General features: G+C 40.4%; 1 protein-coding gene across 2 annotated transcripts in view; it reads left to right on the top strand.

Annotated features, from left to right (window-relative positions):
• ORC1 (origin recognition complex subunit 1) overlaps positions 1–15,014 on the top strand; it is a 93,165-nt gene that overhangs the window by 19,506 nt on the left and 58,645 nt on the right. For both annotated transcript variants that reach the window (XM_030206485.1, XM_030206486.1), the window contains 3 exons: positions 3,195–3,501; positions 9,948–10,061; positions 11,756–11,860. In XM_030206485.1, the coding sequence (XP_030062345.1) occupies positions 3,195–3,501; positions 9,948–10,061; positions 11,756–11,860 (526 nt within the window). The remainder of the gene's footprint in view (positions 1–3,194; positions 3,502–9,947; positions 10,062–11,755; positions 11,861–15,014) is intronic.

Raw genomic sequence — 15,014 nt, 5'->3', positions numbered from 1 at the left:
CTGTGGACAGGAGGTCATCCTTCTTCAGCTAGGGTGCCCAATGTCTCCAGAACTTCGCAGTGATGCAAGGCTTGGAGTGATCTATGACATTAAAGACCGGTAAGCCTGACATTGGTGCTGGGCAAAATAAAATTACAGAAAACATAGATAAACATGGTTTAATGGGACAGAGTCAGCATGGGTTCAGCCAAGGGAAGTCTTGCCTCACCCGTTTGCTTCATTTATTTGAAGGTGTGGATAAAGGTGAGCTGGTTGATGTAGTGTATCTAGATGTTCAGAAAGCTTTTGATAACGTTCCTCATGAGAGACTTCTGAGAAAATTAAAGAATCATGGGATAGGAGGCAAGGTTCTGGTGTGGATTAGGAACTGGTTATTGGACAGAAAACAGAGGGTAGGGTTAAATGGTCATTTCTCTCAATGGAGGAGGGTGAACAGTGGAGTGCCAGAAATCAGAACGACGAGTAAGATGATTACATTTGCAAATGATACAAAACTATTCAAGGTTTTAAAACACGTGCAGACTGTGAAATATTGCAGGAAGACCTTAGGAAATTGGAAGACTGGGCATCCAAATGGCAGATGAAATTTAATGTGGACAAATGCAAGGTGATGCACATTGGAAAGAATAATCCAAATCATAGTTAACTGATGCTAGGGTCCACCTTAGGGGTCAACACTCGAGAAAAAGATCTGGGTGGTGTTGTGGATAATACGCTGAAATCGTCTGCTCAGTTTGCAGCGGTGGCCAAAAAATCAAATAGGATGCTAGGAATTATTAGGAAAGGGATGGTGAATAAGACCGAAAATACTATAATGCCTTTGTATCGCTCCATGGTGCGTCCGCATCTTGAGTATTGCGTTCAGTTCTGGTCGCCGTATCTCAAAAAAGATATAGCAGAATTAGAAAAGGTTCAAAGAAGAGCAACCAAAATGATAAAGGGGATGGAACTCCTCTCAGATAAGGAAAGGTTAAAGAGGTTAGGTCTCTTCAGCTTGGAAAATCCTGAGTGGTGTAGAACGAGTAGAAGTAAATCGATTTTTTTTTTTTACTCGTTTCAAAAGTACAAAGACTAGGGGACACTCAAGGAAGTTACATGGAAACACTTTTAAAACAAATAGGAAGAAATATTTTTTCATGCAGCGAATAGTTAAACTCTGGAATGCTTTGCCAGATGATGTGGTAATGGCGGTTAGTGTATCGGTGCTTAAAAATGGTTTGGACAAATTCCTGTAGGAAAAGTCCATAGTCTGCTATTAAGACAGACATGGGAAGCAACTGCTTGCCCTGGGATTTGTAGTATGGAGTGTTGCCACAATTTGGGTTTCTTGGCCACTGTTTGGAAAACAGGATACTGGGCTAGATGGACCATTGGTCTGACCCAGTATGGCTACTTTTATGTTCTTATGCACTCTTCTCTAACTTCTGTGGGAGGATGTCTTCAGGAGTTTGAGGAGGAACGGTCCAAAATCACATCAGACCAGTGGGTTCTAAATAGTCTTACTGAAGATTACAAGTTGGAGTTCTCCTGCCCAGTTGCTCCTCTCTTCTTGCAGTCTCTTTGCTGAAAGGGAACCAAAGTGGTCTAGGTTCAGGCCACCGCAGATTCCTTGCTGGTGCTCCAGGCCATTCTTACAGTTCCTCAGGCCGAACAGGGACAAGGCAGATACTCCATCTACTTCATTGTCCCAAAGAAGGAAGGCACCTTTCCTCCAGTCTTGGATCTCAAAGGTCTACACCGCTGCCTCTGAATGTCTTGCTTTCATATGGAAATGCTAAGAGCAGTCATAGCCTCAGTTCAAGTGGGAGAACTTCTCACCACCCTTGATCTCAAAGATGCATATTTGTATTTACCCATATGACTGCCGCATCAGAGGTTTCTACCTTTTGCAGTGCTGGGTCAACACTTCCAGTTTAGGGCTTTACCCTTCGGTTTGGTGGTGGCATCCTTCCTTCTTCACCAAGGAATCAAGAGTTTTCACCCATATGGTGATGAGTAGAGGGGCATCTGGATATAGGGGGAAGAATAAGGGATTCCGAAGAATGATGCTGGATGCAAGGAAAGAGAAGAGAGGGAGCAGATGGTGCACAAAGATGAAAGGGAGGGGAAGCAAAAGGAGATGATGCACATGGATGGAGAGGAACAGGAAAGAAGAGAGAAGGAATTGATGCATGTGGATGGAGGGGAAGGGGAGAGGAGAGCTGAAAATGGAAGAAAGCTAATTGTGAAAAATCAGTTCCATAGGTGGATGTAGGACAAAAAGTGATGATGAAAGAAAGAAAGGAAGTAGCAAATGGACAGGAGGCCCTGGAAACAGAGTTGAGCACAGAGGGAAGTGGAACCAGAGACTGGGAACAAGATGATTAGAAAAATAAAATCACCAGACAACAAAGGTAGGAAAAATGATTTTATCTTCAATTTAGTGATTGAAGTGTGTCAGTTTTGAGACTTTACATCTGTTGTCTTTATATTTTGCACTGTTAAGGAAGAATTTCTTTGGTGATGTACTGTGTGCAGAGTCTGGCATCTTAGGATTTTATTTGTCTATATTAGTACTTTTGGTTTGTGGTCCTGTATTTGAAGAGGGGGCTATGTGTTCTGCAAATGTGACTGAGGTCAGATGTGTTCTGGTGGGGATGAATGTCGAGAAACATTGGTCAGTGTCATGGCCTCAAGTAGGGAAGGTATTTGCCGGCTCTCCTTCAGCTATTTTGGCCCCAAAACATCCTCAACTTAAAAATGAGCAGAGATCACTGCCATACATTTTTTGAGTAAGTGGCAATCTCTTTATTCAGAGTTCCCAAATGTGCAGTGGGGCTTCAAGCTCCAAATGTTCTGCAAATATTAGGTATACTGTTATCCCATTTATATTAGTAGTATCTTTAGGATTAAGGCTAAATCTGTAGCCTGAGGAGTTAGTACCAGAGAGAGAAAGAAGGGCGACAGAAAATCTTCCTAAAATATTCATCTTGTATAGCTCCTGACAGCTCTGCTCTGCACAACTCTGTGGGAAGCTTAGCAGAGACAGATGTGCCCACCTGCCTGGGAACCTATAGAAAGACAGTCAAAGAGGCAGACAGCTTGCTTTAAAAGGTCAGACCCTTACATGAACACAGCTAACATAATATTGTAAGCTCTGGATTGAATTGTGAGTTTTGAATGTTTTCAGCTTTTCCTCTTCTACTGGTTTCTAGGTCCTCCGAAATCTCAAGAGAGCAAGCTAACACGACAGGATGCCTTGGAACAGCTGTTGGATCAGTATGTCGGGATTCAGCCCCTAGAGCTGGCAGCCACCAAGCGGCATATACCTTTCACCGAGTTGTCGGAGTTTCCCAAGCGAGCCCGTAGTGAAAAGGAAGCAACCTCCTGCCTAAACCTTCGACCATTGGGGCCCGCAAGAGACCATACTGCAGTGAAAGATGAGATAATACTATCACCTCGCAAGAAGAGCCAGACATCGACTCCAACACCCAAGACAGAGAGGGAACCAGAAAGCCGTCCGTAAGTAGTGGGAAGCTTTTTCTGCAGCCTGAATCCACCAGTAATGTTTCTTTCCTCTGGCAAGCACATTTCAACACTTGTGAATTGCCCTCAGCAAGATCCTGTACTGTGCAGTCGGTTTCCGGACATGGCTGCTCCTCTGAGATAAGTGAAGCTGGCCTGACTGCTCAGTGTTAATGCAAGACACCTGTGCTTGCTTCTTGGAACAGCTGGGGATGCTGTGAAGGCACCTAGTTACCAGACTCTAATTGCAGAGGTCTGGAGGGGAGCTTTGATCTACAGCCTTGGCCAAGGCCTGTCACTAGATTAGATAGGGAGTTTGAGGGAGGGGAAGAGGGATAAAAATGGGCAAAATCCCTGTATAGTTGCAAGTGAAAACTCATGGTGACGATCTCCCAGTAGAAGTTGGCTTTAACTGAACTGGGAAATCAAGCAAGAGACAATTGCAATGCACAAAAATCCAAAGAAAATTGATGGATATAAAATGTTGCACATTGTACTTGCTGTCTGGATGTTTTGAGCGCTAGGTGGGCTGGGATGGAGTCTTTAAGAGCACAACTCACTTACACATGTAGGGTGTGCTTCGCTGTTACTTAGCACAGTGTTTCCCAACTAGTGTGTGCTGTCAAATCTGGTCAGGTGTACCATGGAAAAGTTAGAAGCTTAGCAGAGATTGGGTGGCAGCACTGGTGGTTGGGAGGCAGGGCTAGTGGTTGGGAGGTAGGGCTAGTACTGGGCAGATTTTTATGGTCTGTGCCCTGAAAATGGTAGATACAAATCAAGGCCAGGTATACATATAAAGTAGCACTTATGAGTTTAGCTTGTTGGGCAGACTGGATGGACCGTACAGGTCTTTTTCTGCCGTCACCTACTATTTATGTGTGTGTGTGTGTGTATATATATATATATATATATATATATATATATATATATATATATATATATATATTACTATGTTTGTTAGCACTGTTTGATCGGGTCCAGTCCAATACCTGGACTCTGTTGTCAGCACCTTGCAGCATCAAACATCAGTGGGGGCTCTTAAACCTGTAGGAGTTCCTATCTGAGCATATGTGGAGATGCAAATGCTGCTGCTCCTTAGCTACAGCATGAGCCACACGGTGTGGAAATTAAAGGACAGCATGCAAGGCCATAGGTAGCACGCATTGTAGATAGCACCATCTACTCTCCCTCCCCTTAAAAGAGCACGAGGGAGCTGCCTGAACCTCCTGTTTAGTTAATTTCAAAAGCTGCTAGGGTGGTATGCTATTTTTTAGCAAGTCCATATGCATCACTTGCCTTCTCTCTATATATAGTACAGTCTCGATTATCCGACCTGTTGTCGGATAACTGAAAAGTCAGATAATACGGAAAATGCCGCAGAGACTCCTCAAACACTGCATAAACAAAGGCACAGAGTACCTGATTTTCAAAAATTGTTCTAAAACAAAGATTTTTAATAGAAATAAATGCGATGACACCACCGTGGGGTCTTTTGAATATGCTGGATGATCGGGTTACGAAGGTCGGTTAATCAAGACTGTACTGTATTTTAAAACATGGAAGAGTTTGGTCCAACTTTCAGTGCTTCTTTAGTAGGCAATATCGCCAAATGGGTAGTTTTGCACATACCATGAGACTAATGAACTTCACTCCGAAGTAAGGGTATATGGAGTATGATCTCAGAATCTCAAATTCAGTATTAATGCTTGCAGATGAACTTGCATCATTCCAGAGACCTTCCCTCTGGAGTAGGTGTGTTTGAAAATTCCTTTTAATCAGGCCTGTAGCACCCAAAACAATGGGAAATATGTCTGTATCCTTCTGCTTCATTTTCTTGTTTTCTGACTGCATTTCATGGTACTTGAAGATCCTTTCTCTGCCTACAAAATTCACAGACTAATCACTCAGAAGAGACACCTCTATGATAATTGCCATTTGGGGTGTTTTCTCTTTCTCCACTATGTCTGGCTTCCTTGCATCCATCTTAGGGCCCTGTTTACTAAGGTGCATTAGTGTTCTTAGCAAACCTACACTCAGTGCGCACGCTAACCATGTAGGCGCCTGGGGATATTGTAGGCACGTACATGGTTAATGCGCGTACATGGTTAATATGTGTTAAAACCTTTAATGCGCCCATAACGCTGCTTAGTAAACAGGGCCCTTAGCTTAATGTTTTGGATCTTGATTCTTATACATGCCCTTCTATAAGGGACACCTCTGCTTGCAGTGATTTTTATTTTTCCTTCAATGTGTTTTTGGGGTTTTTTTTCCAAGGAGTTATCTTATTTTCTTCTTCCTCTGCCCCAGTATCCTTGTTGATAGCATTCTCCCAGTAATAATTTTTGCTGTGCAGTATTGGATTTAATTAATTTATTTGATTTCAATGGATTGGCCTTTTATACAGGTTATGGCCTTATCATACTTTTTACTCTAGGTGTAAAATTCATCTTGGGTAATCTTTTTCTTCATCTATTTCAGTCTTGCAGTTTTGGATTTCCTCTCTATTGCTACCTTATGCTAGTTGTTAGTTATCTGTTCTCAGCCTGCTTAGAAACAGGCAATGAGGCATATTTTCAAAGCACTTTAGCCTTCCAAAGTTCCACAGAAACCTGTGGAACTTTGGAAGGCTAAGTGCTTTGAAAATATGCCTCAGTGTGGATTTAGAGAAGACTCATATCAGCAAAAGAAGCACTGAAAGTCTGACCAGCCTTTCTTCTAAATTTTAAACTATACAGAAGGAAGGCAGTGACGTACATGGACCTGTTAAAATAGCTCAGTGCTTAAGTAACTTTTGAAACTACCTGATGGCAAGTCGATGGTTAAGCAACACTGGCATTGAAATCATGGGCATTAGCCCCATCTACTAAAGCTGCTGTGCTTGGGCTAACTGCAGAAAAGGCAGCCCCATCTCCTGTGGGATAGGAGGAGGCAAGAACCACTCTTAACATTGTATCTGCCAGCAGTGTATCTGCAAAACTGCATCTTTTCCCACAGTGAGGTGGCCTGTGCATGAGACTGAAACAGGGAGAGAGTCCTGAAGGTTAGGGAATATAGGTTTTGTTTATTTTCTGGTGATATCTAGATGAGATGGAAAAAGCATATATGATGGAAAGTAGACACTGAGAACCATGAAAGACATTTAAAAAAAAAATGGGTTTTGGTCCAGTAGCTTTGTTTGCCTTTCATCTGCTTAGATGGCTCAACATCTACTACCTTGAAAACCATCGAAGAAATAACCAACTTTCGAAAATCTCTGAAGACACATCTCTTCAACAAAGCTTACAAAGAAAGCTCATAACCTCACTAAATCACCTCGCCAACTCGCCCAGCTACGACAGTCTAATATCCTCTAACCTCTCTATCTACCCATCTAAACCTTTTCTCCTTTCCCTACTTAACATTGTTACATCACTAATCATATCTAATATCCTAGAATGACAAAACCATAACAAGACTCTGTAAGCCACATTGAGCCTGCAAATAGGTGGGAAAATGTGGGATACAAATGCAATAAAGAAATAAATAAAAACATGGTGAGGTTTTCCTACATAAGAGCATAGGATTACCAAAGTTGGTCAGACCAAAGGTCAGTCTATCCCAGCAACCAATCTCCAATAGTGACACATAGCAGGTGCTTAGAGGTCATTCATAAGAAACTGAGTTTGTGTACAAACTCAGTTTCTTATGAATGACCTCTAAGCACCTGCTATGTGTCACTATTGGAGATAGGTTGCTGGGATAGACTGACCTTTGGTCTGACCAACTTTGGTAATCCTATGCTCTTATGTAGGAAAACCATGTTTTTAGAGGCCCGTTTTTCTGTTGTCCAGCAGTGACTGATCAGGGATGGATTGATTCTGGCCTAACGTCTCACACACTTGTGACTGATGTGTCTTCTGTAAATACATGTAATCCAGCATTTGTGAAACATTGTGTGGCCGCAGTCCCCAGGTGGCAGGCTGATGACTTCTGTGATCTAATGCCTGTTTGAACCCAGTTATAGTTTTTGCTTCCATGACATTTTAATCAAATTATAGAAACATTTGTTAATGGAGATACCTAAAAACACAAAAAAAAAAGAACAAGCCTTTTCATAAAATAAATAAAAACACAAACAGCAAAGGTGACAAAAAAGTTCCAGAACAAGTGGTGCAGTGAAGGAATTTATTAAACTTAGTAGCATAGTAGATGACGACAGAAAAAGACCTGCACAGTCCATCTAGTCTGCCCAACAATTTAAACTCATATGTGCTACTTTATGTGTATACCTGACCTTGATTTGTTTCTGCCATTTTCAGGGCACAGACCGTAGAAGTCTACCTATTAGGTATCAAAGACTCAACATGAACTGTGTTTCGACCGTAAGGCCTGCCTCAGGAGTCTATAAATTAAAATAAAAATATTCATATACAACATTCGATTGTAATGGATTACTTACTAAATATCACATAAAACAATCAGTGAATACAAAACGGAGAAACATCCAAACTAATAATAGAATAAGAAGAGAATAAATGCCAAATCGATCAATGATTACAATAGATATAGTACAACTGATATGCACAATGAAGAAAAATCTCAAATATTGCTAAGTCTAAAAACGTACAAACAACATCAAATGATACTCAATGTAAAAGAATAATGATAAGACATAAATAAAAGCATTCAATCAATAAATTCAAACCAAGAATCAAAATACAAAAGGAAATTGGAATAAGAAACATATGAAATGCTGACAATAAAAATTCAAATAAGTACATACCAATACCCGCAATTACACAATGATTAAGAAAAGTCCTGAAAGTAACATGAACTGCATTTAAAAAATAGAAAGTAAATATTAATATCCCAACTTCAGAAAAAAAATGTGATCTAGTGAATAGAAAAGCAATGTTAATGGTTAGCTAAAATTGTGTTTTTTGAAAATAACTAAGATATACTACTACTACTACTACTTATTATTTCTATAGCGCTACTAGACGTACGCAGCGCTGTACACTTGAACATGAAGAGACAGTCCCTGCTCGACAGAGCTTACAATCTAATTAGGACAGACAAACAGGACAAACAAGAGATAAGGGAATATTGAAGTGAGGATGATAAAATATAATCACATCCACTGTGTAAAAGTGTAGGGTGATCATGCAATGAGGGAAGGAGGACACATATAATATATAGCATCACAGAAAAGAACATGGAATACTGGTAAACTTATTAAAGCGGTGTTAATTACATGAATCAAAAACAGAAATCAAAGACACGTAGCTAAAAAGTGCATGTAGTGTATTAAAAGTGCTAATTAAGTATTACCATGCAAAGAGTGTTAAAGAAATTTAAAACTCCATAATGTATAGCAGCGTAAAAAGAACATGGAATATTGGTAGACTTATTAAAGCAGTATTAAATATAAGAAAAAAAAATCAGACACCTAGCTGAAAAGTGCACGTAGTGTATTAAGTGCTCATTACGTATTATCACACAAAGAATGCTAATGAAATTAAAACTCCATCAACATAAGAATCTCAATCGTGAATATAACTACAATCACTAAAAACTGTATTTCTGGAAAGATATATAGTGTGAGTAAATAAATATTTAGATCGGAAACCCAAATCATGGCATCGCTAATAAAAACCTGTAGCATCTAGAGATGATTGCTGAGGCTATGAAAGCTCCAAAAAGAAACTCAAAAATAGTGTATGCAAATATAAAAATATATAAATTGAAAATACAAACCGTCGCATCCCTACGAAAAACCATACCGTCTAAAGAGAAGGGCTATTAATTTTGAAGAGAGACTTGTGGCTTCTAAAATATTATGAACGGGACTCAGAGGATAAAGAGTGATAACTTATTGCCCCAAAAAGTTAAAGAAGTACACTGAAAGAAATGTACCCAATATTGCACATTAAAGATATCCTGCCAAAAATATAAAAGAATAACACATAGTGTGAGAAAAAGGTACTGGTTTAGTACCATCATAATCTGGATCAATGAAATTCAAAGCGCCACTTACTTTAATGTAACGCTGCAAAACAGATGATACCTGCCATTTCAGCCCACAGCTGTGTGTTTTGAGTTCATGCAGAAAAAGGGTTTTGTAAGATTGTATAGCTTTACATGTGTGTATTTATGCAGTTGTAATGTACTGGTTTTCTATAAAAGTTGAAGGTACACACATGGGGTACATGCACACATTTGTGCGAGCATTTGCACACTATTGGAACTGGTTCTGGGTGTTCATAGTGTTTTTGTTAAGTACATAGGTGCCTATGTTGCCTTTATAAAACAGATGTCTTTTGTGTTACTTTGACATAGGAGGTCATTTTTATAAAATGCTGCCTTGGAAACATGAACGTCAAGTAACACGAGAAGACAGTGTCTGAAGTGTCGTCCTCACTGCAGGATTGTCATTGGAACATGTATTGTTTTCTTTTTGTCAGGAGTCCAAAAGGAGAAAAGAAGGCGGAAGAAGAGGTGGGGAGGGCAAGCAGAAACAAGAGAACCAAAACCCCCCTGAAGCAAGTCACCACCCCGAAAGGCCGTTCTAAAACTTGGTAAAACAGCAGGAGATGTTGTGCTTCATTTGGTGTCTGCTCAGCCTCAGCTCATGGCTGCATTTCATATGAGTGCACTGTACTATAGGTCTAACATTAAGAAACAGTATCGGATCATCACGATCCTGCCTAAACCTACATTACCCAAATTGCAAAGGACTTAAATACAAAACAACCTACGCATCCGGCTTCTCCTACTTAAGCGCACAACTATGGAATGGTCTCCCTAAAGCTGTGAAAACAATACATGACCACCTGAACTTCAGGAAATCACTAAGGTTATCAATAGAAATCAAACAAAATAAAACATGGAAAAGAAAATAAGATGATACCTTTTTTATTGGACATAACTTAATACATTTCTTGATTAGCTTTCGAAGGTTGCCCTTCTTCCTCAGATCGGAAATAAGCAAATGTGGTAGCAGATAGTATATATGAGAGAAACATCAAAGCATTACTTTGACAGTCTGACAGAGTGGGAGGATGGGGGTATGCATGGGGACATCAAAGCATTTCATTGATATTCTAACAGAATGGGTGTTGGTAGGTTTGATTTCTATTGATAACCTTTAAGAGTGGACTAACACGGCTACCACACCTCTCTACTTAGGAAATCACTAAAAACCAGCCTTTTCAAAACGGCCTACCCCGATGCTCCTACGTAAACCCCTTTATCAAGCAACACAGCATGACCAATGATCATACTGGACAATATACAATCTTCATTCTTTTGACCCTTACAACTACCTCATTCAATCACTATATAACCTTGTATTTGTTATCAACCAACTTGGCGAACGCCTTTGACGGTACTATGTAAGCCACATTGAGCCTGCAAATATGTGGGAAAATGTGGGGTACAAATGTAACAAATAAATAAATAAATACCGAGTCAGCCAATCTGTCTCCCAGTAGCAAATGCTTAGATGACATACATAAATGGAATCAGTGTAGAGAGGTGCCATCCTGAGAGTCCACTAGCCCAGCTTTATGGATGCCCTATGCTTGGGATGACTATTAAACACATCGGTCAGAGACATCTCTGATTGATTGATTTAATGTCTTCCATACCTTTCTCTAATCCCATTTGTGAACCTTGTTACATTATCTTCCTTCATGGTTCCCTACAACAGTAAATTCCATCCCTTGAGCAGCCAGTGCTGATAAATGTGGGTAGTGATGTCAATTGCCAGACCCTATCTGCAAATGCTGCTGGTTGGGGGCTGAGCTGCCGGGTGGACACAACTTTTCTTTCTCTCTAAAGATGGGGGCTTTCTTGCTGTACTGGACATCATAGATGAGCACAGGAAAGTGGAAATTGATGGTGTGTAGTACTGTGCCTTCCACTGCCTTAGGGCCATGCATTTCCCGATTTTCTCCCTGGTCAGAAACACATAACACTGGAAGGAACATTAAGGTTCCTTGCATTTGATGGCATGGACTGTGATCTTGGAAAGCTCATGCCTCAATAAATTGGGTTAGTCTACATGGTGCTACCAGCCTTCTTGTCATCTTTGCTACTACAGACTAACACAGCTACCTCTTTGGAAGTTTCTAGCTCTTATGTCTCTACTCTGATACAGATAGCACCGTTGTCTCTGCTGGTAATGTAAGAAATTGAAAAATGGGCTGGGTTGTGTATGTTGTTTCCTTGTGAAGCCCTTTTTGATGGGTTTTCTTCCTTATCTCTGTAGTGCAGATGAAGACAACACACTGGAGCTGAAGGATGTTATAAAGACGTCACGATCCCAGCGGAAATCTGCACAGAAATCATCTACCCTTATCAGACAGCAGCTCGGGTAGGAAGTGCATGAGGCCTTCTGCTGGAAAGAGCTATTCTTGCTGATTGCATTGTGCCTGGGGTGATCATACAGTAGAAGACATTGATAAGATAGTCACTTTAGGATACTGCATAAATACGTAAAACATGCTGTACTAGGACAGACCAAAGGTCTGTTAAGCCCAGGATCCAATAGTAGCCAATCCAGGTCACAAGTGGGATCCTAAAAGAGTAGTAGATTCATGCTGCTTATCCCAGGAATAAGCAGAAAATCTTTCCCAAGTCCGCCTTAATGGTTTATGCACTTTTCTTCCAGGAACTCATTCAAACCTTTTTTTTTTTTTTTTTTAAACCCTGCTACGTTAGCGGCTTTTATAACATTCTCTGGCACTGAATTCCAGACTTTAATCATACATCGAGTGAAGAAATATTTTCTCTGATTTTTGTTTTAAATGTACTACGTAGTAACTTCATTACCCTAGTCCCTTGTACTTTTGGATCTTTTGGAAAGAGTAACAAGCGATTTATGTCTCATTATTTTATAGTCCTCTTATGTCTTTCCTCAGCTATGGATAGAGCAGAAGCTGTGAACTGGCAGACTCTGGATGGATTTCCCCCATTAGCTGCTCAGTGTGGAATTTGGGGGGAAAGTCACTTACCCCCCTCATTCTATAATAATTTGTGCATAATTTTACATTTACTGCTCAGAGTTGCACATGCAGATTATAGAGTGCCTACAATTCAGTGTGTAACTTAATTGATAAATTAACTTAATTGGGACTAAATTGGCACTAATTTGCAGTTTATGTGTATAACTGCACTTAGTCTGTGTTGAAACCTTAGCTCGCAATTTCTATAGCACATAACTGCAAGGGGATTGTGGACGTGGGAGGGGCATGGGTGGGACAGCACGTGCCTGGAACTTACACACTAAGGTGTTATGCCTGCAATTGTGATATATTTAGTCGCAGTCTTTTACACTAGCCATTGACATGGTGTAAGTGGGCATGCCTGAATGTTGGCATTTGAATGTCGAGCTAAGCTGCTATTCTATAATGACAATTATGTGCATAATTGACAATAGAGGCTGACAAATGCGCAAACCAATAGGGAGATACTATTAAAAAAAACAGTTTATTCAGTATTACACATTTGTAAATATATAATGATAAATTATGTAAAAAAAATGCATATTATAATTAGGTGAGCAGATATTATGGACAGAGAAACACCAAGCAATGAAAAGTGATAATTGTAAAATAATGACTGATAAATGAAAGACATAGGTCAGGCTGATGAAACATCGACATATCTACATATATATTTATCCTGATCTGATGGTAAAAAAATACATTTATACAACTTGAACAAGTAAAATACTTCAAAACATCATGATCCGACACCATTTAAAACTACATTATATTTACATATTAATTATAAATATAATTCAATGAAATGATGTCAAACCTCTGAGAAGAAGCTGATTGGCTTGAATAATTCCTTTATGTATGCATGTGGTTATAAGAACAAGTTAATCCACTGTAAAAGGATAAAAACATTTTTAAGGTACTACAAAGGGATAAAATTCCTGTTATTTCATAAAAATGTGAATCAGTTAAAATGGGCCATGCTTGTCTGACATTGCTGCCTGGATGTCTCAACGCCACCTGAAATTAAACATGACCAAAACCGAGCTTCTCATTTTTCCCCCCAAACCCACCTCCCCCCCCCCCCCCCCCCGTTTTCTATTTCTGTTGATGGCTCTCTCATTCTCCCTGTCTCCTCAGCTCGTAACCTTGTGGTCATCTTTGACTCCTCTCTCTCCTTCTCTACTCATATCCAGCAGATCGCCAAGACCTGTCGTTTCTTTCTTTACAACATCTGTAAAATCCGCCCCTTTCTTTCTGAGCACTCTACCAGAACCCTCATCCACACCCTTGTCACCTCTCGTTTAGACTACTGCAATCTGCTTCTTGCTGGCCTCCCTCTTAGTCACCTCTCCCCTCTCCAGGCGGTTCAAAACTCTGCTGCCCATCTCGTCTTCCGCCAGGGTCGGTTTACTCATACTACCCCTCTCCTCAGGTCGCTTCAGTGGCTCCCTATCCGTTTTCGCATCCTGTTCAAACTTCTTCTACTAACCTATAAATGTACTCACTCTGCTGCTCCCCAGTATCTCTCCACACTCATCCTTCCCTACACTCCTTCCCGTGCACTCCGTTCCATTGATAAATCCTTCTTATCTGTTCCCTTCTCCACTACTGCCAACTCCAGACTTCGCTCCTTCTGTCTCACTGCACCCTACGCCTGGAATAGACTTCCTGAGCCCCTATGTCTTGCCCCATCCTTGACCATCTTTAAATCTAGATTGAAAGCCCACCTCTGTGCCAGAGCCGGTGGTTGGGAGGCGGGCTGGGCAGACTTATACGGTCTGTGCCAGAGCCGGTGGTGGGAGGCGGGGCTGGTGGTTGGGAGGCGGGGATAGTGATGGGCAGACTTATACGGTCTGTGCCCTGAAGAAGACAGGTACAAATCAAGGGTAGGGTATACGCAAAAAGTAGCACATATGAGTTTATCTTGTTGGGCAGACTGGATGGACCGTGCAGGTCTTTTTCTGCCATCATCTAATATGTTACTATGTCTTTAACATTGCTTTTCACTTGTAACCACTCGCCTCCACCTACCCTCCTCTCCTCTTTCCTCTACACATTAATTGATTTGCTTGCTTTATTTTTTGTCTATTAGATTGTAAGCTCTTTGAGCAGGGACTGTCTTTCTTCTATGTGCAGCGCTGCGTACGCTTTGTAGCGCTATAAAAATGCTAAATAGTAGTAGAGAGAGAGAGATATCATCATCTTTATACAAAACATAGGTGTAAAACATGTATTTGTCTAATCAGGCAAATGCCTAAGTAAATTAATGGAATGTGTTGTGCACTGTAATACCTAAAATTGCTGAATATGTATCATTTGCTTAGAACATTCGAAAATAGAGGGATTAAAGAATATATGTTACCTATTGACACTAGCTCACATTACCATCAAGATGTAAAGAGAACGAGAGAGCTATACTGCACCCACCGTACCAAAAAATATATAGCGTTATAAATCAAATAACTGAAGAAATAATTATATAGTATAAATAAAATACCTTCCACAAAGAAAAAATGTATATAC

This window comes from Microcaecilia unicolor, chromosome 6 (genome assembly GCF_901765095.1).
Source record: "Microcaecilia unicolor chromosome 6, aMicUni1.1, whole genome shotgun sequence".
NCBI classification, from domain to species: domain Eukaryota; kingdom Metazoa; phylum Chordata; class Amphibia; order Gymnophiona; family Siphonopidae; genus Microcaecilia; species Microcaecilia unicolor.
Note: the sequence above shows the minus strand (reverse complement) of the source record. Positions and strands in the feature narration are given on the sequence as shown.